This window comes from Camelus bactrianus, chromosome 3, assembly GCF_048773025.1.
Source record: "Camelus bactrianus isolate YW-2024 breed Bactrian camel chromosome 3, ASM4877302v1, whole genome shotgun sequence".
Lineage (NCBI taxonomy): Eukaryota > Metazoa > Chordata > Mammalia > Artiodactyla > Camelidae > Camelus > Camelus bactrianus.
In genome coordinates, this window is record NC_133541.1 from 111,526,987 (window position 1) to 111,552,624 (window position 25,638).

At 37.4% G+C, this 25,638-nt stretch overlaps 1 protein-coding gene across 4 annotated transcripts in view; it reads right to left on the reverse strand.

The window, feature by feature from the left end:
- The window catches only part of GEMIN5 (gem nuclear organelle associated protein 5), a 40,630-nt gene that overhangs the window by 14,496 nt on the left and 496 nt on the right, over positions 1–25,638 (reverse strand). For 2 of the 4 annotated variants that reach the window (XM_010970031.3, XM_045506691.2), the window contains exons 2-18: positions 25,000–25,160; positions 24,092–24,273; positions 21,133–21,284; positions 20,803–20,919; positions 19,234–19,366; positions 17,981–18,146; positions 16,961–17,173; positions 15,688–15,773; positions 12,519–12,601; positions 11,137–11,273; positions 9,762–9,835; positions 8,949–9,130; positions 5,545–5,684; positions 4,358–4,529; positions 2,063–2,290; positions 518–631; positions 13–135 (exon numbers count right to left, since the gene is read on the reverse strand). In XM_010970031.3, coding sequence (XP_010968333.1) covers positions 13–135; positions 518–631; positions 2,063–2,290; positions 4,358–4,529; positions 5,545–5,684; positions 8,949–9,130; positions 9,762–9,835; positions 11,137–11,273; positions 12,519–12,601; positions 15,688–15,773; positions 16,961–17,173; positions 17,981–18,146; positions 19,234–19,366; positions 20,803–20,919; positions 21,133–21,284; positions 24,092–24,273; positions 25,000–25,160 — 2,463 coding nt within the window. Of the gene's footprint in view, positions 1–12; positions 136–517; positions 632–2,062; positions 2,291–4,357; positions 4,530–5,544; positions 5,685–8,948; positions 9,131–9,761; positions 9,836–11,136; positions 11,274–12,518; positions 12,602–15,687; positions 15,774–16,960; positions 17,174–17,980; positions 18,147–19,233; positions 19,367–20,802; positions 20,923–21,132; positions 21,285–24,091; positions 24,274–24,999; positions 25,161–25,638 lie in introns of all 4 variants that reach the window. The other 2 variants (XM_010970030.3, XM_010970029.3) reach the window with 1 other exon arrangement.

The following is a 25,638-nucleotide window of genomic DNA, read 5'->3' on the forward strand; positions in this document are numbered from 1 at the left end:
TATTTTTTGTACCTTTGGAGTGTTTTGCAGTGGCTAACACCAAACAGTCCTGATGAATCTCCTCTTTGGATCTGTGGTCCAGGCTCGTACTCAGTGGAAGGATGGAACGAGCTTTTCGCTTCTTCATTAAGGCTTCTGAAATACAGTAAGGGTACCGACTGTCTGAAAAGGACCTGATCGGAAACACAAAACTGAATGCCCACTGTGTAAATGTAACCTACTGGAGGGATACTGCTAGGCAGAGAAAGTTCCCACTCTTACAAAGAAGCTTTCAAATTAAATTAGGTGTGTGTAATGTTCACAATACACACAAACATGTCCCTGTGAACAAGCAACATCAACTGCAAAATGACAGTTCCTCAAGTACTAAAAATAGACCCCAAATGTAAACATAGCCAAAACACTTAAAAATATTTAAAAACTGAAACAAAAACAAAAGCCATACATTCCTGAGTTTTCCTTTGCATGTAATATGTGAGGATGGTTTAACAAAATATTTTAATTATTAGATACCAACCTGACTTCTCTTTAGGTAGCTCCTTTTTCAGTAAAGTGACTTTGTTATTAATGGTGACTTTTGACTTTTCAAAACCTACAGAAACTGGAGTGCAGCTAATTGGTTCTTTAGAAACTACACCATGGGGAAAAAGAAAAAAAAGTTTGGATGAGAACAATGTGGAATCTAGTTCTTTTTAAAAATTAAGAGCTATACCAGGCTTAAAGATACGATTTTTATCTATTACCCCCAAAATGAGATACAACACTTTAGGAAGGAGGCCCAGGTAGCCTCCCTTTCTCCACCTCACAAACTGTGTTCTGGGGGATCTAAGTTTATTACTTAGAACTCTGACTAATTGACCTAAGGAAAAGTTATAAGCTTCTAGCCTCCACAGCTTTATACCATGGGCCCAAGAGTTTCCACATTTGGCTCCAGTGGCAAAGGACTTCTTACATAGTTAGGTGATGACAGAGTACTAACTGCATATTTAATTACACAAGTAAGTAACAACTTTACAAATAGTAAGTGTATGGGATATGGAGTCACAATCCTGAGTTGTACACAACCATGAACTTAAAAAACAAAAAACCAAGTTGCTGACTTATAGGGGTAAAGGACATTTTATGCAGCCATTCTGTGATAAAGATGTATTCTGATGAGTCTAAAAAATAAATCCATTAAGCTTTTAGATCTTTATTTACCCAAACCATGGGTCCCAATGGCCATCTCTTGGGATGGAGACGGTCAGGGATGCCTCTGTACCATTTATTTTGGCCATTTTAAATTGTCACATCAAAATGTTGTTTTGGAATTAAACGTGAGTCATTCCATTTATATTGTTTAGTATTTAATCATTCATTTTAACAAGTAGCAGGCACCAGAGCTTTAAGGCAAATATATAAAAGAAGTAAAGTGCTAAAACTTTATCCAGTTACAGTTTTTTCTTTTCAAATCTCATTATTAGAAATTAGTGATGGGACCCTAAAAAACTTGTTTTGTGAGAAATCTGAGAACTAACACTATAGCTTAACAGACTGGAAGAACCTAATCACATTTCATAGTTATTTTCCAGGAAAAAAAAACAGGTACAAATCCAAGTAGGAGGAACGAGAACTTCCAAGTTCCCAAAGTGGTGGTGGTAGCTTCCAGGTCAGACATTTGTAAGGGGCGGTGGTTTCTTTCAATGAACGTGGCAGATACGGTCACATTGTTAAGTTTTCCCCATGGAAGTTTCTATGTACACACTGCTTTAGCTTCACTTTGTCCCACGGTCTTACCCTGCCCACGTTGATGAGTTTTCTTTATAGAACTTCACTATTTCCATCCCAGTCATCCATTAGAGGCCCCTTAATATTTCAAAGGTATTATTTTGAGGCTTAAATAAATCTTTTAAAAAAACTAATGCAGCTTCTGAGGGCACAAATGACACCACCTAAGTTAAGGAGCTGGGAAAACGAGGTCAGAGGTAGAGAAGTTTCACACTGAGCAAGGACCTGGCCTAGTTTCCTGGCTGTGACTGTTAAGTCCTAGGGAGTGAGTGAAACGTGGGATCTGGCCATATACCGGCTGAGGTGACAGCACAGGGTAGCTCTGGCTCCCGGGCTTCCTCCTCGGTCTCCTGGTCCGACACGCCGTTCTCAACAGGGCCCGAGCTCTCTTTCACGCCCTCGTCTTCATTCCGGTCACACAATTCCTGCTTTATAGGCACTCTCGAGGTGGGCTTTTTCTTCTTTTTTGGTTTTGGCTTAGGCTGAGAGAGCCTTTTTTTCTCTAATTCAATACTTTTCTTGCCTATAGGAATCGCAGTTAAGAAAAGGATATATTAAAATATGTATTCTTGGTTAAAAGATTAGGGGATAATCTCCAAAAGCTTTGTACTCTTTTTGGTAACATTTTTACCCTATCCCTTCCCTCCCATGAATTCTTATATTATCAAAATATTAACCAAACCAAAACCTTTTGGTATTTCATTAACTATAAACACGATGCCCAATTACCCCTGAATACTTCAGTGTGTATCCTACAAACAGGGAATTCTCCTACATCACCACAGCATTGCCATTAAAATCAGGAAATTAACCATGACACATGACTACTACCTAATTCACATATGTCATTCAAGTTCTGCCAGTTGTACCAAGAATGTCTTTTATAGCAAAAGGAATCAATCCAGGATTACACATTGCACTGGCTTGTTGTGTTTCTCTAGTTTCCTTTAGCCTGAAACAGGCTCAGTTTCCTTTGACTTGCAGGAATAGAAACTCTGGAAGATTACAGGATAGTTGTTTTGTCAAATTTCCCTCGATCTGGGACTGCATTATGTTTTTCGTGATTAGATTTTGGTTATGCATTTTCAGCTGTAATACACAGAAGTGAGGCTCTCTTCTCACCTCAGTGCAACCTATGAAGTAGCACATAATTTCCATTTGTCTCATTATTTGGTTATGTACTTTGATTATGGGGCTTGGGAGGGTTTCTCCCTTAGAAAACTGTTTCCCTTTTATAATTACTAAGTATTTGCATTCACTAATTTTACTATCCATTGAGGTTTCATGACTAAAAATTGTAACTCTGGTGACTGCCAAATGGCAGTTTTCTCTTTCATCATTCATTCTACATTAGTTGGCATTCTACTGTAAAGAGCTTTTGCTTCTCCCCATTTATTTATACCTCCATTTATTTTTATCAGTATGGACTCATGGATTCCTATTTTATGTTTTAATGTATTACTGTTTTTTTTAAACATTTTAAAAATTTAGTTACAGTCATTTTACAATGTTGTGTCAAATTCCAGTGTAGAGCACAATTTTTGTTATACATGAACATACATACATTCATTGTCACATTCTCTTTCACTGTGAGCCACCACAAGATCCTTAATATATCACTGTTACTTATTTTTTGTTTTACAAGTTATTTATCCTTTGCTTTTTTAAAGTCATCTCTATTGAGGTATAATTTAATACAAGAAAATATACTCATTTTTTAACACTTTTATGAGTTTAGACAAAGGTGTAGTCAGGTAACCCTCGACCATAAATAAAATAAAATGTTTTTATTACTTCAGAATGTTCCCTCATGCCTTTTTGTAGTACGACAAACCCTGTCCCCAAGCCCTAGGCAATTACTTTGTTTTGCCTACTTAAGAATTTCACATGATTTATATTTCATACTCTATATTATTGCTGAGTAGAGTTCTACCATATGGATATACCACAGTTTACTTACCAGCTAATATATACTTAGTTTGTTTCCAGTTTGTGGCAATTACAGATAAAGCTTTTACAAGTCTTTCTGTGGATACATCATTTCATTTCTTTGGGAACATTTCTGGTGTTTATACACTGTCTAGTTTTCTAGCTATTTGTGGTAGGTGGGCAAATCTGCTACCAGTTAATCTTTTGTAGCCAGAAATGGAATTCTCCTGTTAACTGTTTTCAAGTTCAAACTGTCCCACATTTGGGAAGCCAGCCCCTTCAGGCTGACTTGTCATTTTGAGGTAGCTTAGTTCTTTGAGTGCCTTCTTTTTTGTGGCATAAGATGACGCTGCAGGCTTACCTCGTATTTTTCCTAAGCTAATCTGGAACCAGCCATTTCTCCGAGGAGCCCTGGCCGGTCCCTTTTAAGGGGGAATGGCATTTAGAATGCACGATGTGGGCGCTAGGGATACTTGTTACTCTGGGTGTTGTCCTCAGGCCCCTCATGGCTGCCATCCGTGCTTAGGCTCCCAACCCTTACCATACTCTTCTGCTGCCCAGCATGAGTGTCTTCCTTGCTTGACTCCCTGATCAACTCAGTTACTGAAGGAGAGAGAAAAGGAATTAGGCAAGCCTTTATGGGCTCCACCTTCTAACTGACCTTGAGGAGGCCGGGAATGTTCTTGCATGGAAGTGAGCCATTTGTACACACAGAAGTCATCTGCCCCTGAGTAGATGCAGTCTGGATCCAGTGGGGACCACACCACACAAAACAGTCGACCTCGATGTCCTCGGAAATTGCATAGAGGCTCTTCCTGGAGAGTATCCCACACCTAAAACCAAAAGTCACACAGGAGAATAAATGGTCTATTTTTTTTTTTTTTGGGTGGGGCAAGCTTTTGGAAAAAACTTTGAGAAATCTATTGTACTCTTATTTCCTCTTGTGATTTGTAATTTTCTCTTAGGAGTTCAGTTTCAAGAATGCTTTTCCTGTTGGAGGCTTATGTGCTCTGGGATGTAGAAGCATTCCCATGGGGATGACTTTCAGTGAGCTTCAGTGGTACCCTATGGATTTCACTGTCCTGAACCAATATTGTACATTAATTTTTGGGCTGGGGATTCTGATACTGTGAAGAGAATTCTAATTGAGAGCCTACTCCTACATATGTGATGCATTCTTAGGATTCTAATTTCTTACAGTTGATTCTTTTGTCCCCATGTCCCTGGGCAAATGATCAGTTTCCTGAATTACTCCAGTCTCCATTTCACAAAAGGCAGCCCTTCATGGCTCTTAGCTCTGTGCACAAAGCTAATTATCACTGAACACTGAAACAGACATCCATCACAGATAATTAGATCCCCAGCTCCTAAAGTCTATTCTGGTTCTGATATCCGAAACTCACCTTATATCTCTGGCTTGGCATCTCATCTTTATTTTTTAGAATTTGGAGATTTCTGACTTAACAATTTATTATTAGAAATTGTTTTCATAATTTATTGTTACCATTCTGTATTGGAATAGGGGAGAGTACTTTTCACATCAACTTTAGTCCATCATAATGACAGTAAGTCAGAATGAAATCTTTAAAAGTATTAGAATTTAGCTAGTTCCTATCAATACTTATCCTTTCATCTAAGTAAAACAATAAAAAAACCAAAAAACAATCTTAGCTTGCCAAGGGCCTACATAGGTGGAATAAACTAAAATGCCCTTTAGAGCTCAGAAAATCTCCTTCCATTCAAGATAATGGTGAGGGAAGGAGTACACCCAAAACTAGGGGAAAAGAGGAACCAGTTTAAGTTAAAGTACATAGTGAAGAACCCACAGAATCAAGGATGCAACAGTACCTGAGCTGTACCATCATAGGAAGCAGATACCAGCCTTCCATCATGATGTGGGCTCCATGCCAGACTGGTAATCTTGGCTGTGTGCCCTGAGAGGGTCCGGTAGGGCTCTGTAATGGTCACCGGAGATTCAGAATTGCTCTCTAAAAGACAAGAGAACGATGTCATTTCTACCACTAACAACAACAGAAAGACATAAAGGAGGGTATGAAGGAACATGGCAGGAATGAAGATTTTGCCGTGTGCTTTTCTGTGTAACTTTCAGTGGGCAATACTGTTTAGTGTGGGCACATTCACAGTGCCTGGTACATGAGGTTGATGCAAGAAATGTTAACTATCATCCTTTCTTTCTAAAAGGCGTCAAAATGAGAATGATACCTTTGGATGTGATACCAAGAGGGAGGTAGCATCACGTATATGGTACTCTAGCTAAAAATGTGTAACCTGAATCTGCTTGTGAGAAAGTATGAGACCAAATCAAGTTGAGGGGACATCTACAAAATAACTGGCCAGTACTCTTCAAAAAAAAAAAAAAAAAAAGTAAGATAAAAAAAAAAAAGGGTGAGAGACTGTTCTAGATATGAAAGACAATACTGGATCAGTTGAAAAAACTAGAATTAAGGATGGTAGATCAAACTATTGTATTCAATTAACTGAAGTTTACAATGGAATTGTGGTTATGTAAGGGAGTATCCTAATTTTTCCAAAATACATAAATATTAAGTGATATGGGACACAAACAGCTTGGAAAAAATGCGTACATATACACACATAGAACAAAGCAAATATGACAGAATGTTTTTGTTGACTCTGTGAAAGGGTAATATGGAAGTTCTCTGTACTATTCTTGCAACTTTCCTCTAGGTCTGAATTATTTAAATATAAGAAGGTAAAAATAAAATGAAATAGACTCTGGCCATTTTCTATTTTTCAGTAGACATGAAATGAAAAACAAACTAGGATGATAGCATTACACCAAATACCTGCACTGCTCTTAATAATTAAGTTAATGCTCTTCAATAAGTGGTGCTGGGACAACTGGACAGCTACATGTGGAAGAATTAATTTAGAACCTTTTCTCACAGCATATACAAAAATAAACTCAAAATGGATTAAAGAACTAAATGTAAGACCTGAAGCCATAAAACTCCTAGAAGAGAACACTTTTTGACATAAATCATAGCAGTATTTTTTGGATGTGTTCCTTAAGGCAAAAGAAACAAAAGCAAAAATAAGGAAATGGGACTCAAACGTAAAAGGTTTTGCAAAGCAAAGGAAACCACTGACAAAATGAAAAGATCTATAGAATGGGAGAAAATATTTGCAAATATTTGCAAACTTATTAACCAATAAGTTAATATCCAAAATATATAAACAGTTCATACAATTCAATGTCAAAACAACAACAACAAAAAACAATCAAGAACCCAAACCCAAAAAACAAACCAATGAAAAAATGGTCAGAAGACCTGAATAGATGAACAGACATTTCCAAACAAGAAGTACAGATGGCCAACAGGAACATGAAAAGATGCTCAACATCACTAATCATCAGAGAAATGCAAATAAAAACAACAATGAGATACCACCTCACACATGTTAGCTATCATGAAAAAGAACACACGCCACATGCTGGCAAGGATGTGGAGAAAAAAATAATCTTAGTACACTATTGGTAGGAATGTAAACTGGTGCAGCCACTGTGGAAAACAGTATGGAGGGTCCTCAAAAAACTAAAAGTAGACCCAGCAGTTCCACTCCTGGGTATGTATCCGAAGAAAACAAAAATACTAATTTGAAAAGATACATGCACTCCAATGTTAATGGCAGCATTACTTACAATAGCCAAAACATGGAAGCAACATAAGTGTTCACCAACAGGTGAATGGATAAAGAAGATGTGGTGTATATATACACAATGGAATACTCAGGCATAAGAAAGAAGTTAATTCTGCCATTTGCAACAATGTGGACAGACCTAGAGGGTATCATGCTGAGTAAAATAAGTCAGACAGAAAAAGAAATGCTTTATGTTTTCACTTATATGTAGAATCTAAAAATAAAACAAATTAATATAATAAAACGGGAACAGACTCATAGAGACGGAGAACAAACTAGTAGTTATCAGTGGGGAGAGGGAAGGTGGGGGCAAGATAGGGGAAGAGGATTGAGAGATACAAACTACTATATAAAATAAACAGAAAGGATAGACTGTACAGCACAGGGAAATACACATTACTTTATAATTACTGTAAGTGTATATAATCTATAAAAATATTAAAATCACTGTGTTGTATACTTGGAACTAACATAATATTGTAAATCAACTATACTTCAATTAAAAAAATTAAGTTAATGCCCTTTGCCAAAGCAGATGTTTAATTTGGAATCCCAATAATAATCATAGGACCAGGATGAGCTTTCTAATGTATATGGTCATTAATTACAAACTGCCTACTATTTATTGTTAGAAAAGTCTGTGTATACATTAATAGCTTCTCCATATTACTTTTAACTTGAGAGAGTCATTGCTAGAATCAAAAAGTTTTTGTTACAAATAAGGATTCTCAGGAAACTACTGGAAATTAGTGCTATAGAAGTTTAAGATGTCAGCTGTTTTCACCATGGTTGACAGCCCATACTCTGTAGCACTTTGACAACAGGTTAGTGTCACATTATAATTTCTTCATATTAGGAAAAAAGTAATTGTACTTCCCTTCACATTAAAAAAAAAAAAAGGCTTTTCTGGCCATTCATGTTCTTCTAGATGCTGAGGAGGTTCAGAGAAGTTTGACTCCTTATGAAAATATGAAAAAGATCAAGCTACCAGGCAGGGACCAGTAGTTACCAGAACACATGCAGACTCTGCCGTTAGTCAGTGTGGGTCGTGAGTCTAGGTGTTATTATATGCTAGCTGTGGGACTTAAGGAAGGGAGCTAGCCTTCCTGGGCCTCAATTTCATCAGGAAAATGAGGATAACAAAACTTACCTCCTAGGATTGTGAGAATTAAATGTCGTCACACATGGGAATGGGGTGTGTGTTATGTGCATCAAATACTCAAACACTGATGGAATGGGGTATAGACTGGCGCAGTCTTTTTGAAGAGTGACTTGGCAATAACTATCCTTAAAAAAATCTGGAGAAAACATGCAGCAAAGTAATCACACTGGTTATTACTGAGGGATGTGACTGTGGGAAGAACTTTTCACTTTCTAAGTAAACATTTTTGTCACGTTTGAAATTTTTGTTGTATTCTAAATAAGGTGGATACATGACTCTTGAAAGACAAAATTATTAAGAATGGTATTTATTTTAATAGCAAAAAGAAAGGAGAAAGGTACAGAGACTGAACAAAAAGTAGCTGAACACATATACCACCCCCAGTATGGAAAGAAACCAAAGTTACCTATGACAGTCTGCAGGTTGTGCACATAAATGACTGCATTGTTGGACCCAGAGGCCATCAGATAGCTCAGCTCTGGCTGGCTGCCGTGCTCATGATGCCAGCTAATAGTATTCACAAGCTTGTGATGCTGCTGGATGGTGCAGATCAGTTTCAAGTTAGGAACCCTGAATATTTCTATTGATCTGGAATAAGAAACACACCAACATAAGAAAGATGGATGCTCAAATTACAGTCCAATATAAACAGGTGTCTCCCTCAGTCCATCAATCAAAGAAAGGTGACATGAAGAGGATAACATTATCTAAATTGCAAAGGTCACTCTCCTGCAAAGAAACAGGTACAAAGGTGGCTCTTTCAAACAGCTTAAAAAAATCTCAACAATCTCTGGAAAGTTGTGTCTTACAATAAATGGTGCTAGGGAGAAGCTAAAAGAATTAATAAACCAATGAGGACTGTGTTACTATGATCAACACTGGAAAGGGCATGCCTAAAAAGCATTTCTGTTTAGGCTTACTTTAAAGAAATGAAGGGAGGTTTAGGCAGTTAAATTCAGGAGATGAGCATTCTGGAAGCATACAATAACCAAAACACAGAATAGGCAAACACATTTTCTTTGAGCTGAAAAAATTTAACCTATTTTGCAGTTCTTAAAGATGCAGAGAGCTCCTGAGTCATTTAAGGATGTCAAGGATAAGTCAGAATATCAAATACAAATATGCTTCCCCAACTGACATTACAGACAGCACTCGCCTGTGATCAAATACATGTGCAATTACCAAGTTTTTTTGTTTTTGAAAAAAAACAAACACATACCCATCTTCATTGCCAAGAGCCATGATTTTGCCATCTGCTTTCCAGCTGATCTCTGTGTGTACTGGCAATTTGTACTAGAAAGCAAAACAAACCAATCTTGACTGAAAACATTGTTCCTCTCACCACACATCTTACGAATCAGTGATGACAGTGTGAGAAAAAAAATTCCTAGTTTAAAAATGTTCTAATTATACAACAGCCATTCTTATAAATAATCTACATAATTCGCCAAAAGAGGCCAGTAAATACTAAACGTCTACAGTGTCTAATGATGCGAAAAGAACTTAATTTAAGTGATTTTTATCCCACAGTAAAGCATGAATCATGTCCACTGGCTTTGATAATATGGGGGTCATAGTCACCTTAACAGAAGTCATACACACTACCCTTGTTTTCTTCCTATCCTTTCTGTTTCTTGTCCAGGATTTTTCTTTTTTCCTAACTTTTTGTTTTGTGTTCCCCAAGGCTGCTTGGGGTTTCTTCTTTTCTGATTTCTCTTCAGACCACCTCATACATGCCCATAGAGTCTTTAGCTACCATTCACGTAAAGAGATTCCAAATTCCTATTTCTAGCCCAAACTCCTTGTATGAACTTCCAATCCATATATTTAACTGCCACAAAACCAAAAAGCTTGTTAGGAACAGGAATTTTGTCTCTTTCATTCATTGTTGAATGTTAACATTCACATAATGTTTAAGACGATGAAGGATATAGTCAATGAAAACAATTCAGTTTATGATTAAATGTTAATTTTATGCTAGCCATACAAAAATGATGACCAACAATACAAAATGCTCATTTCAAAGAGTAAGGAAATCTCAACACTTATGGTTTTACTTAAACAGACAGTTCTGGCATACAGATATACTGATAGAATGGTAAAGATAATATGACTACCCGTGGGAATCTGGGTCAAAGATATAAAGAAATTATTTCTATTATTTTTGCAGCTTTGTGTCAATATGTAATTATTTCACTAAAATATTAAAAACAAAATGACAGGTCTGTCTTGAGCAAAATACCTTTTGCAGCTGCACCTGGATACCATTTTATAAAGTTATTTTTCACCAAGGCCTCACTCTGGAGGAAGTGGCTGGCCTGAAAAGCATGCTTTATATTCAAGATCTGAAAGTTTGTAATAAATCACCACTGCATTAGAGACAAACTTTTTTTGGGGTTAAGTTCTCTGCTTTACTCAAGGATAAAGACTTCTTAGATAAGTGTTATAACTCACAAATTCACTGAGCCTTTTAAGAACATCTAAGGAATCTGACTGAGCATAATGGATACCTCTCTTCATGGCATTTATTATACAAGATGGGAAACCAAGAAGAGGCAGAGATCAAGGGCAGACTTCAGACCACAAGAACTCACTGTGATTGAATTGGTGTCCCTGATGAGTTTGTTGATGTCAAAGGCCTCTCCACTGAGTTTCCAGGGGTTGTGCTGTAAGACAATCCCCTCTCCTCCACAGCTGTATAAGGTGAGTGATGGTCTGTCTCCTTCTCCTCCTACATGAGATAAGAAAACAAAGCTCATCAGTTTTGTACTTCACCAGCTTAGCTATTTGTCACTCTAGTACGACCATACCATACTATGAGATGTTTAAAAAAGAATTGTATGAATACATTGGAATAAAGTCACTGTCCTTTGCATCTTATCACAATTGTTGGGAGCAAAAGTAAAAAAAGGTGTATTAATTATACATTAATATTTATAATGCTTTAAACATTCTTCTGCTACTCAAAATAGCAGGGGTGCCAAAGCTGGCATCAGAAAACCTGTGCTCAAAGTTTTTGAGAATTTGTCTTTTCTTCCAGAAACAAGTACTCTTTGGGCATTTAAAAATATGGAGCTGCGGGACTTCCTATGACTAACTGTAAAAAGTGTTCTCAAAGCAATGATTTCTTAGGTATTACAGTAATCATCTTGATTTTTAAGAAGCAAACACTGGTTCTGTTGGGTTTCTGTAAGGGCAAGTTTTATTTTCACCACTGCTAGATCTATGCCTGGCACAAATCAGGGATCAACATTTGTTGAATGAATGAATAAATGAGCTACAACTGCAATGCTGCTTGAGTTCTAATGATTTACACTGTCCCATGTTCTGCACCTATTATGGAAACTTAGATGTCTCATTATAGATGGTTAAGGAAAGATTACCAAAGACTTTTGCTGAATACACTCATTTTAAAAGATATTCTGAATTTGACACAACATTGTAAAATGATTATAAATCAATAAAAAATGTTAAAAAAAAAAAAAAAGATACTCTGCAAGACCTACCACTGTAGGAGTAAAAAGAGAAAGACAAAGCTGAGGGGCTAGAAGAGGAAGAGGGTCAGAGTACAGTCAAAGGCAAGAGGAGATCATTCAAGAAATTCTAAGTTTGCTTTAACTGTAGGTGAGAACAGATGATCATTATTCCATTAGTGCAGTGAAATGACATTATAAATCTGGTAAAATTAAAGTGATAGCAAATTTTAGTGAAAACTATTTGACTGGGTATCAGGGCCCAGCATGAAATAACTGCATTCACTATGAAAAAATTCAGCTCAAAGAGACTAAATAATGCTTTAATTTGGAGTCTGGAGAGGCTTATTCTGGGTGAATGTTATCACCTGCTACAACTGCCCTCATGGACCCCTGGGGACACAGCAGCTCGCATAAGCAGTCACTGCGCTAGAATATTTATGACTCTTTCCAGCTTGAATATCCCCAGATTAAAACTGAAAGAGAATGACTCAGACACTTACCGAGTGCTGTAGGGGGTACAGGTGGCCCCCAGGCTAATGTGTACACAGTCTTCTTATGATATGTGCTAGAAATCTGTGGAGGTCTAGGTGGAAGGGGAGTTACAAACAGAAAGATTTAAACAAGAAGACACGGTGGAAAACAGTCCATCTTTTTCAAAAAAGTCCATGTTACAAACTTAGTTGCTGATACTAAAGAAAAATAATTTAACAGTAGCTTCTCCAAATAAACGATTGCAAAGAAGCAAACACTTAAACAATAATACCATGTAATGATATCTACTAACAAAATAACTAAGTCCCAAACATACATTACACAGATAAAAATGTTATTAACCCACCCTCCCCTTCAAAACTGGCCAGTTTAGGATCATTTCCCTCTTCCTCTGAGCTGCCCACTTCACTTAAATGTCAAATACTCTAATATTACTATAGTTATATACCTGTGTAAAGGCTATCACAACTAGACAAAAATAAGACAAGACAGAAATTGCAAGTTGTGTAGGCCAGAACTAAAGTTACTGCTGAGCATATATTATCAGCATGTAAATGTGTCCACCCTATGTTCAGGTAAAACACTAGAAGTCATTTTCAGCTTAGCTTGTCATTAACATTATATTCTTAAATTAAGATTTTAAAGTCGATAGATTTTAAAGTTTTTGATTTCTTTCTTAAAGAAATCTTGCTTTTCAGGCTGCATTTGAGGCTGTTGTGATTAACGATATGCAGTATAGCGGTACGGGGCAGTGTGGTTATTACCTTTAACATATTACTATACTGTTTGTATGATTTTAGAATTCCAGGATTCCAGAACCCACAACTGAACTAGCTATTGACTTCTAACAGTTATTATTATCATTCTAGACAATAAACCAAATTTATTTTGACTAAAAGAAATAAAATAAGCAGTTCTGGCTGAACGCCTAAAATATCCATAGCAATGTCCTTTCTCCTACTATGTATCTTTGCTGGTATCGAGTTGAATATCCAGTTTATAAGCAGAAGAGAGTGATTTACTAGGATTTATCAGCAATCGTGTGATGACACAGAGCTACTTTTTCCCCCCAGATAACACGCGGTATGTCTCTTTAATTAAAAAACAAAACAAACAAAACATAGATGAAAGTTTTAAGGAAATAAAAATCCTAGAAGGAGGATATTTTGGACTCATAGTTGAACGGCCAGTTTTATGAAGCTATTAGCAGAATCAGTGTAGAAAAAAATGTGAAGTTCATTTAGTGCAACTCAGCTGGCTCAAATCTTTGTTGGAATAAGGCAAGGTATAAAGGAGAGGGAGAGTGAAGAAAGTCCAGGATCCTTCTCTCAAATAAATAAACTGCAATTCAGTAGATTTCAGCACCTTGCTCTCAAGACTTCACAGCTGGCTGTAAACCCTGGGGCTAGCATCTGGGTCTCTTTTACCCAGATGTTTTGGACCTGCTTTATAATGCAGAAAACCTCAAATCTGCAGTTTCTGGGCAGCTACTCTTAAACTTGACCTAGTGAGTTTAAATCCATTCCCATGAAAAAGAGTTGTAAATGATAAGTTGACACAGAGCTATTTAAATTGACATATAGTTTTATTTTCTTAGATTATTTCTTTGAAATAGTATAGCCTAAAAAAAATTAAAAACACAGAAAAATAGTTAACTGTGTGTAGATTATACATAAGTCCCTAAAAAGCTGCATATAAAGAGGTTAGCTCCACGGTATAATTGATTCTCACTTAGAAGCTAATGTTCTAGAACAGGAGTCGGCAAACTTATAAGGATCAGATAGTCTGCTGTGGTAGCATGAAAGCAGCCTCAGGCAAGGTGTAAAGAAATGAATGTAGCCAGGCTCTAATCAAACTTTATTTATGGACACAAATATGAATTTTTATTTAATGTTCATATATAGTTAAATATTCTTTTGATTTTTTTCAATTATTTTAAAAGATAAAACTATTTTTAACTCTTGGGCCATGGTTCTCCAATCCATGGTCTAGAATAGTGCTGTCTGATAAAGTAGCCCTTAGCCAGATATGGCCCTTGAGCACTAGAAATGTGGCTCATGTGACTAGGAACTGAATTTCTAATTTTACTACATTTTAATTACTTTAAGTATAAATAGCTACATGTGGCCAGTGGCTTCCAAACTGAACAGTGCAGGTCTGGAATCTAAGCAAGCATCTAGAATAGGCTGTGTCCAAATTTATACTGTGAGCCATAATCATGAGCCACGCCTGCATCTTAATGTTTCCTAGTAGTCATGTTAACAGAAGTAAAAGAAACAAGTGAAATTCAATTTTAATATTTTATTTAGCTCAGTGTATAAAAAGTATTATCTTTTAAAATATATTTAAAATAAATAATTATTGAAGCATTTTACATTCTTTTTTGGGGACTAAGTCTTTGAACGCTGGAGTGTATTTTATACTCACAGCGCATCTCAGTAGTCACTTGTGACTAAAGACTAGTGTAATGGACAGTGTGGCTCTAGGCATAGCTTCCAGTTTATAAGAAATATAGGGAATAGTGAAATGAGTTAGAAGTCACCACAAAGAAATCACTAGACAAGTCCAAAATGTAGAATATGCTACAAAACAACTTATCTGAAATCTTCAAACTGAAAAGGCAGTGTTATGGAAAGCAGTGAGGGCACTGTTCTAGAGCAAGAGACAAAAGAGATATAACAAAACACAATATGTAAACCCTGGCTGAAAAGAGGTTTGAAAAAAAATAGCTAGGAAAAATAGGGCTTAACTGAGGAAGTCTGTATATGCTCTGGATATTAGGTCATATCATGGATTACTGTTAATTTTCAGAAGTGCACACAAATAAAGCAAGTATGGCAAAATGTTAACAACTGGTGAATCTAGATGGAAGGTACAGAGGTGTTCTCTGTTCCAGGCTTTTAACATTCTTGGATGCCGAAAAACTTTTGTACAAAAACATCGAGGGAAAACAAAAGCAAATGTTTTATAACAGTGGTTCGCACAGGTCAGATGTGCTGAACCAACATCACCTGAAAAACTTCAAAGTTTTAAAATATTAAGCCTCAGTCTCAGAGTCAGAATCTTACAGATGTTTCCCAGGCCTATTATGACGTACACCCGGGTTTGTCATCTCAAAATTAACTCCGTCACTGACATTTTGGCCAATGGGCTAAATAACAATCATCTGTTTCTTACTTGCTGGAGTAGGTGTCGTACAATCCCACTTTTCCATCGTCAGTTCCAAAAGCTAAGCAGCCTTCCTTGGTTGGGTGCCAGCACAGCTACAAAAAAATATGGTGAAAGGGCAGTGTTAAGGGAAGCCTTAGGTTATTCTTCAAGTGTTCAAGTGGAAAACTTTCTTGCTCTTGGTGTCTTCTAATTTTAAAAGTAACAAATTCATTTAAAAGAGAGAAACAAAGAAATATTAAAAACAAAGTAAAAGTCACCAGTAATCTCACCATCCAAAGCACCCCATTGACAATTTTGTATCTTTCCAGACATCTTTTTGTGAATAAAGTTTTGAAAATACAATTGAAAGAAACAAAAATAGGTTCAAACATTTAAATGATGTGTATGATACAATGTTGAGTGGGGATAACAAGATACCAGAAAAATTTAGAAACTGATTCTATTAATAACTAAGAAAAGTTGGAAAGATACACCACAAACTGTCCATTGTGGTTCTCTGGATGATGGACAGGGGAGAATGGAGTTGAGGGTGGGGTTGGAAACATCTTTTGTTTTCTACATTTCTGTACTGTGGTTTTCTTTTTAAACCACAAACATTTTTTTTTTTTGAGACTAAACAGCCACAACAGAGATTTCGATTTGGAGAAAAACAAAAAAATTATACATATTATTATTTTGTAATCTGCATTCCATGTTTGGTAATTTGCATTTGGGGGGGGACAGGCAAATAGCTCCATGTGTTTTAGTTTTTTCAAACTTCCCTTTGAATATTTTTTAAATTGAAGTAGTCAGTTACAACGTGTCAATTTCTGATGTACAACATAATGTCCCAGCCATACATATGTATACATATATTCCTTTTCATATTCTTTTTCATTAAAGGTTATGTAATTTGCATTTTTCATGAATCATTAACATATTCCCATATCAAAGAAAGATCAACATTATCACTTTTAATAGTCTGATACCGTTCCAATGTGTGGTTATAACTTAATGTATCTCGTATGAATGTACTTTGAGGTTATTTCCAATTTCTTACTATTAGAAAACAGAGTGACTTGAACAAAGCCTAAATTTTACAAAGCCAGATTTCTGAATTAGGAGGTAATGGGTTTAGTTAGAGAGGGTCCTTCTGCTTTCCTAGTTTCAAGCTTCATTGAAAATACCCTTGAAGAAGTTTTTCAGTTTCCAGTAGTTCAAGTATATGAACAAGTATTCTCTAAAAGAGAATTACTTTTTTGAAAAATGTTCATCACAAGCTCAAAGAAAGCATCCTTACCGCTGTAACCTTGGACTTGACACCCTGCCAAAAATTTTTCACATCATAGTTGTTCTTTATGGAGAGTGTATTCCAGATGCGGATCATGCCATCCCCAACGCCTATGGCCAAACAGCCTGTGTCCACAGGAGAGAAAGCCAGACTGTAGGCAAACCCTCCAAGGGAAGGCAGGGTCCAGCAGCACTCTAGGGTGGCCATGTCCCAACATTTTACCTGTAAAAGATTAAGGGTTAGGGCCTTTATAAAGATCACAGAAAGAAGAAAAAGAATCAACAATATAAATAGGATGGGCTCAAAAAGTGCATTAGGATAATGTGATTTAACTATTTCAGTAGGAATTGGAAAAAGTGTCTTCAAAGGGATCTCAGAATACATTTATTCCCTGAGATGTCAAGTGAATTGAGGGTCACAAAATTAAGAGTTCAGTGGCCTTTCCATTCTATTCTATTACAGCATTGGTAACCTTCTCATTTGCCAAACTCTAAATAAGAAAGAAGATGGCTTCAGGACAATGGAAGAATCAGCGTTCTTATCTCAAAAAGCTAAATATGTTATCATACCCAGTAGAAGAGGACTGCTAAGTTTGTAACTGTCTCTTAATTAACACATGGGCTTAGGAGGAAAAGTACACCAAACAAGCCTAGCTTAATTGCAAAATAGTAAGGTCTCTTAAATAAAGTCAGTTCTCTACCACAGAGATTTCATGAAGAGCAGATGGTTAAACTACAGATAAGTGTATTTTAAAGCTATACCATGACGATCTCATACATCCCCCATGGACGTATCTAGTCTTACTTATGATATTTACTTTAACATAAAGGCATCTTGGTGGCTCCTAACCTTTCCCTTATTTCTCTCCTGATGATGTTTTTAGTGCTGAATAGTAACAGTAACTCTCAATTGGAACTGGAGGTAAGGTCAGGTGTGAGAGCTGATGCATGCTTTGGAAAAGTCCTCTACTCCCATTGGAGTCATAAATCAGTGCTCAACAATGCTGAATGCAAAACAAGCTGTTCTTACATCTCTGTCCATTGACGTGGAAAGCAGCAGCTGTTTGTCATCCTCGGTTTGTAGAGGACATAAATTAAACACAATTCTTGAATGATTTTGCCCTTCTGATGAAGCGCTGAAGAGGGTATATTTCCGTCTCCAAGACTGAGTGAGATCCCAGAGCAGCAGTTCACCTCTGTGAAGGAAAACCAAGCATTAGGTTAGTTTTCTTTCACAAGCAATCTGAAAATAAGTGATTTGGGGCCCTTGGCTGCAAAATAATTTATGTTCATTCTTCCTTTAAGGAGAGAAAAATTATATATTCTGAAATATGCACAAAATATCTCTGGAAGAACACACACAAAAATGAGTCACTTGCCTATAGGGAGGAGAACCAAGCAGCTCGAGAAGACGGGTGGGAAAGGTACTTTTTATTATATGTACTTTCTTTTTGAATCACTCAAATATACTGGACTACTTTTTTTTTTAAGTCTTTTTTGAATTTATTTTTTAAATTCTTTTTTGAGGGTAATTAGTTTTTTATTTATTTATTTTAAGAGAGGTACTGGGGGTTGAACCCAAGACTTTGTGCAAACCAGTCATGCACTCTACCACCGAGCTATATACCCTTCCCTGGACTGCTTTTTGAACAGATTTTTCTAACGGTTTTTGGAGCAGTGGGTGTAGTAGGGCCGTGACTAACATTTTTGGAGATTTCTATATGCTTTACCTATATTACCCCTTTTAAAAGCAGGGTCCTTCTCTGTTAAACGCACTTACCAAACCAGAAACTAACACAACATTGTAAATCAACTATACTTCGATACAAAAAATATTTTTTAAATTCACTTATCATCTCAATCAACTAGAAACCGGTGCTCAATAAATTTTGCTTAATGAATGGCCATAATCATCCTAAGAGACTGGAAACACTATAACCTCCCCCTTTTTTATGTGAAGTCATTTGAAGCTCAGAAAAGGGAAGGGTCACACTCATGGACACATAGCAGGCAAGTAACAGACTGATTCAGAAAGTGTTCTGCCTGACTTCTGAGTCCACACTGTTAACTATTAAGCCATACTTATTTGACCTTCTCACAACTCTGTTATTAGACAGCACAGGTATTAGTTCTATGATTTTCCTGTTACAAATGGCCCAACATAATATAATCCTCAGCTATTGCTTTCTCCATCTTCTGTGTCTACAAAGAGAAGCCTAGGAATTCCTAAGGCTAGAGAGGAAGACAGAATGTCAGTGAGCATGGCCAAAAAAAAAGACTTACCCAAAACAGCTGGATACCAGCTGTGTTGGCTGATCCTTGGGCCAATGGAGTGTCAACCAAAGGCGCTCCTTAACAGTTGGGTCTATACCCCCTCCTCTTCTCTTTAGAGAGGGCAATTTCAACATCATCACCCCTGCAGATTAAAAGAAGGTCCGTGGACAGTCAAGACAGTGAAAGTACGTGCAAGAAGTCACCAGCAGTTCACAATACAGTCTGTGGCTTAAAAGTTTGTTACTTTGGTTTCTAGAATTAGGCCTCATTTTCTCAATGGAAACATACTAGCACATACACAGTGGTTAGTACAGCCTAGCTAATTTAGGTCTTACAAGCTTTTACAGGCTGTCTTGGCAACTTAAACATTAAGCATATTGTTTGTCTAAGAAAATGAGTTTCCAACTGGGATTGAGAATCCAACTGGTAACACAACACAAGATTCTTCAAAGCTGGAAGGACAGAGGATAGGAATCCTTCCAATTGGTGAGAAATCCAACAAAGGGGACAAATTAGGCAGTCAATACGTTGCAGCAGGGAAGTCCTCCACGCCTGACATGCTACTAATCAATGCTTCTTAGTCCATATTGCATATCAGAACCACTGTGGCACTTCTGAAAATACATATATATGCCAGGGCCCCACCCCTAGACGTTGTGATTCACTAGATTTGAAGTGGGCCTAGGCATCTCCAGCTAATTCTGCGGCATGACCACAGCTGATGGCCATTGTACTAGACATCCGTAAGTTTAGAGGTTACCCTTCTGGATGGATTTCTAGCCTGATGTTGTCCCCACTTGGGAATATCAGCCAAAGTATGTCGAAAAAACAGGGCATAAATCTTAAAAAATTCTGCTTTCCAACCACTGTTATATTATTATTATACAACTAGTGAGCACAGACTGAACCCTTACTATGTGCCAAGCACTGTGCTACCTGCTTTATATGCACTAATGCATTTGCACAAAGAGGAAATAAACTTCTACGGTTTTAAATAAACTGAGGAAAGAATATTGCTATAAAGATAAAGGCTAGATTTTTACAATAAAGGTAGCATTCATTCTATCTGGAGTGCCTCTCAATCTATAAATTTAAGGGCAAAGTTTTGTTCAAAGAGAAGCTTGGGAAAGTTATATGACTGAGTATCTCTGTAATTTGGGTAAACTGAACTTTTTCGTTTTAACGTGTACTTCTATATTGGGTGTGTATTATTTATTCTGCATTTGTCTATTAAAAGGTCTAGCTCTAGAGTGCTTTCCCATTCCTGTGGTCCAGGCCTTGCCATGTTCCGACATTCCCATTCTCATAACAAACATCTTGCCCTCCATGCCAAACAGTGACTCTTCTATGCATGATTAGAAACTCTCATCTCCAACACCAAAGCCAGATGTGCAGAGCACAGAGCGCTCCAGCCCAGGCTAAACTGGGGGAAGCAACTTTCTGGATAGAAAAGTGAAGAACTACTTTCTGACAGATGACACACTCTCAGGGTAACAAGATAATAAAAAAGCTTCTGCTTCCACTTCTACTGGATTGATACAGATTATATCACAAAAGAACATCAAACATGACTCTTACCTCGGCCTCTAGAGCAGCTCCAGATTCGAATGGTCTGGTCTTTGCTTCCAGTGGCTAAATAGCAGCCTTTTGCTACTGGAGTTTGTGCTGTAACTTTCCCATTGGGAATTTCAGGTTCTTCTAGGATAGATGGTAATTTTGTTTTTAATTTGAATTAAACATGTGCTTATCAAAGAAACATTAGTTTGCAAGAGCTCCCAAACCTTAGTTATTGCTTTCTTAGATCTGATCTGTAACAGCTGAAGTTTTAAATGTAATTCAAATGATACTATTCTACCCACTTTGTTCTTCAGGTCTAGAGAATACTGAACCCTCTTAAATCATCTCTACCTGAATTTTCCTCTTGATTTATGGATAAACAATCTTCACCAGGCAGGGGACACCAGGCTATGGAGTGGATCTCATCATCATGGCCTCGAAGCCTGTGAATAACTTCTCCTTTCTTACTGATGTCAATTATAACCACTATGCCATCCTTGTAGCTGAAAAGCAAGAGTTGGAGATATTATTGAAAAATGAAGACAGTCTCCCTAGTAAATATTTCACTGTAGGAATTACTGTGCATTTCTAAAATTTAAGTGCATTTGAGGTGGGGAGGAAGAGGGCAAGAAACAGTCTTTGTTTTTGTCCTTTTAAAACCAAAGTGCTTATTTCATATTGTTGTTTTTTAAACCCTCCCCCATGATCAAACTCTTGGCACTGAGTTATACTGTACACATTGCCTGGCACGAGGTCAAACAGTGGAGTCTGCTTGTGCTCAAAGGGGAACTTACAAAAAAATAGTTGTTACAGGGGCCCAGCAATTCCCCTAATTGGAGATGAATTTTTCCTAATACACTAAAAAAATAAAAACCCTTCATTTTTACAAATGATCTTACTTTTCTAACAAAGGCTGCAGAACTCTAACGTCTACATCTGGATATTCCCAGGCTGTTGTTTTTTGAATTCAGAAGAAACCGAGAAATTCTAAAACTTCTATTTTTTTAAATGATGATGTATTTCAGATAAAGAAGGATCCACCAATCAGCATAAGAAAAATTACCAATACAGTTAAAGTCCTCTGTATATCCCACTCCCATCAAACTTCTCTCCTCCTTTCTTCCCCAGAGGTAAACTGGTATTCATGAATTTTGTGTTCTATCATTCCTAGCCTTTCTTTATGTATATTCCTAAACAAGATCCAGAATTACTTTGTATATTTAAAAGCTTCATTTAAATGGTATCATGAAGTCTACTTTTCTGTAGCTTGCTTTTTATACTCATTCTGTTTGAGAGCCATCCAAGCTGACACATATAACTTTAGCTCCCAATCATTTATACTGTGGTATAATACTCCATTGCATCAATACACTACATGTTTAGTTATTCATTTCCCTTTTGAAGGGCTTCCATTTTTTACTATTACAAATAAAAAATGCTGCTATTAATAATCTTATGCACAATACAATTTCAGGTTTGATGCCTAGTAATAGAACTGCCAGGAAGTTTTGATATATATATATTTGCTTTACTAGAAAGTGTAAAACTCCTCTCCAAAGTAGGTGTACCTATTTATATTTTCTACATACTTGACAATCCTACTGGGAAAAACACCACTATAGCTTTCTTTGTCTTTCTCCTTTTATTAAAACATTTCTTTTTCCATTATAGCTTTATTAAAAAAAATCAAATCATAGACTATATCAAATCTTTGAAGACATGGACTTTGAAAACCATCAATCGATACAACCTAATCAGTCATATGATCAAGGTGTTTTGCAATTTCAGTCAAGACTTCATGGAATAATCAGTTTTGAAGAACCTCTGAAAACAAATCGTTCTAATCCAATCCTGTGTCTGTCTTCTACCTGAAAAACTCTTCTTGTGAATTCCTGCTCATCTTTCAAGGTCAGTTTGATTCAACCTTCTTCTGCCCCTGCCTACCACCCTTTCTGCTCCCCCTCTCTTGTATCCCATGGCAACAAGGCTCCCACTTCAAAGAGACCACCGATCCACAGAACCCCTTCCATTTGCACTGTTACTCACCCACATCTGTCTTCCTGTCCTTATATCCATGCAGCAAGGATTTCATGATCCATCATTATAATTAGTCCTTAAAAAACACCCTTATCTCCTTTGCCCCCACCCCCCAGGGGTATTTATGCTACAAAACCCCAAACCTGGTTGAATCCAACCATCTTCTTTCTCAATCACTTTGAGTAGTTTACTTAGAATTCATAACCATGATCCCTAGCTTGGCACTCAACAGCGACCACTGGACCTGCACTCTCCCTCAGTAAGTTCATTTTCCTGTTCTCCAAGATGACTGTTTTCATACCTTCATCCTGCATCCAGCTCCTTCCCTACCCTGAACTTGACTCCATCTCTCTTGACTTGTGTCTCACTAAGGAAATCAGAAGCTGTCAGAATCAAACACCCTCCCCCGCTTCCAAACAGATCGACCAACCTACTTGCCCCTATTTCCATATTCTCAACTGTTCTTTCTACTTGTAATCTGGATCCAGTTCCCTCTTGGCTTCTCAGTATCACTCCTGTATTTCACTGTTTACGCCTGCAAGAAGCTCTCCCTCTTCTGTCTCATTTCCATCAGCATAAAAACATGCCTTTGTTATCTTCCATTTAATACTCCCTTGACCACCATACACCTCCTCTGGCTTCATGTCTATGCACATTTTCACAACGAACTTCGTGGAAAAGTTGTCTCCATGTTTAGTTACCTCACCCCTTGGTCTTTTGAATCAACTCTGGTTGGACTTTCTCCTCCAGCATTCTGTGTTTGTGTCTAGTCTTCAAACTAGAGTGAATGGACATCTTTGGGAGAAAAGTAAATGGAGTGGTGAAGGAGAGGGGTATGCCCACCCAGCCAGTTTATGTGACACAACCTTGGTGATCACTGGGGAGACAGATCCCAATACCAGATCACGTTCCCAATCTAGTGGGAGAGCTGAGAACCAGAGACAGAGCTGAGTCATGTGACACCCTGGAAGTAAATGTTATACCAAGGTTAAGTATGGAGGGGAAAAAAAGGTGAGAGAGGACATTTCTGATATTTGGAGGTTGACTGAAGAAACCAGATATGAAGTGCAGTATCATGGAAAGTGCAGTATCATGGAAACTAGAGAGAGTGGGAGAGATAGTGAGGACCTGGAGGTTACAGGAACAAATAATGCAGGGAGAGTGGTTAACACCTATAACCGGTTTCCTCTAAAGAATAAAGGAATAGAAGGTAAAGCAAATGCAAAATAAGGTCATAAACAAAAATAAATCATACAGATGACACAGGACTTACCCAATGGCTATTAAATCTTCATGATGAGGTGAGCAAGTAAGACATAAAATTGTCCTGGGTTCAATAAAGAGGTGCTGGCTGTCATTTCTGTTAAGCCAGTAACAGAAAACTACTCCCTTTTCATCTCCAGATACTATTAAATCCTTTACTCGAGGAGACCAATGCAATGCTGATATTGTATGCTTTAAAACAAAACAAAAATGTATTGGCTTTTCATTTGTCAAGGCTAAATTTTTACTTAGTTTTTAACTTGTATAAATAAAGCTAGGCACATTATCTAGGTACTTAATAAATACCGTTAGGACCACTTGTGTAGCAATAAGACATTATCACCAAGTGATAGGAGGATTTAGCCTACTGGGAATCAAAGAACCAAAATTTTTCCTTTGATAGATTAATGCAAAATTCTTAACTAAGATTAAGTGAGTCCTTTCCTTTCCTACATTCTCTTAAAAGGCGGGTGTATCAATTAATCATGTAGTTTGGCAACAAGTTTCATTCATTTGTAGTGTACATCAAGAGTCTTTTTCAGGTAAGGAACCAGAGAGTAAGTATCTTAGTCTGTGTGGGCCATATTGTCTCTGCTGCAACTACTCAACTCTGCTGTTGTAGCATGCAAGCAGCCAGGACTTAAAATTGTAGACAGCACTTAACTGAAGATGGTGGTTGTATTCCAATAAAATAATTTGTAAAAGCAGGCAACAGTACAGTTTGCTGACCTCTGGTCTATATGCATTTCCTTCCAAAAAAGTTTTGAGGTACCTTACAATATAGAGCTTCTTATCTAATGAGCTAACACAGTAATAAAAGTTACCTTGCACAGATGAACTAGCAAAACTATACTTGACGCAAGAGAAGCCTGGCACAGATACACAATTATGGTCTGAGAAACCAGTAAGCCATGTTACCTGATGGAGTGCGTGTTCCGTTACAACTGTTTTTGTCTCTACATCCCAGATTTTCACAGTCCCGTCGTCCGAGCTGGTGGCGCAGAGGTTGTATTGACCCGGGTGATGAGAAAAGGTGAAGCCAGAGACCCTTTCGGTGTGTCCCACCAACTCCCCTATGACTTAAAGCAAAACCAGACTCCAGGTTAAAGTGCTACCTAAGATTTCTGGTAGAATCATACTATTGTTAAATGGTTTGTGGGATCTCACTTATCCAACGGTATGACAAAAATATCCAGGGACTCATGATCCGAAACCCAAAGTTCTGGTATTGGCTCTGTCACGTGACTTCAGACAAGTCATTTTATCCTCTTGGGCCTAGGTCTTTTCAACTATAAAATGCTGTTTATATCCCTTGAAGTGCCCAGTTCTCAGGCTGAGGAGCAGCTCAAGTGAACAATGTAAAAGGGATTCTTACTTAGATCTGGCCAGAAGTCTCTAGGAATAGAGTATTTGGCAGGATCTCGCTTAGGGCCTGGAGTTGTAGGCAGCCCCCAACCCCAGGGAGGCTCTCAGGGGCCCACACACACGCGGTTGGGGAGGAAGGCCTAGATGTTACAAATGACTGAGATTAGACAGGCATAACTTTGCAGTAAGTCC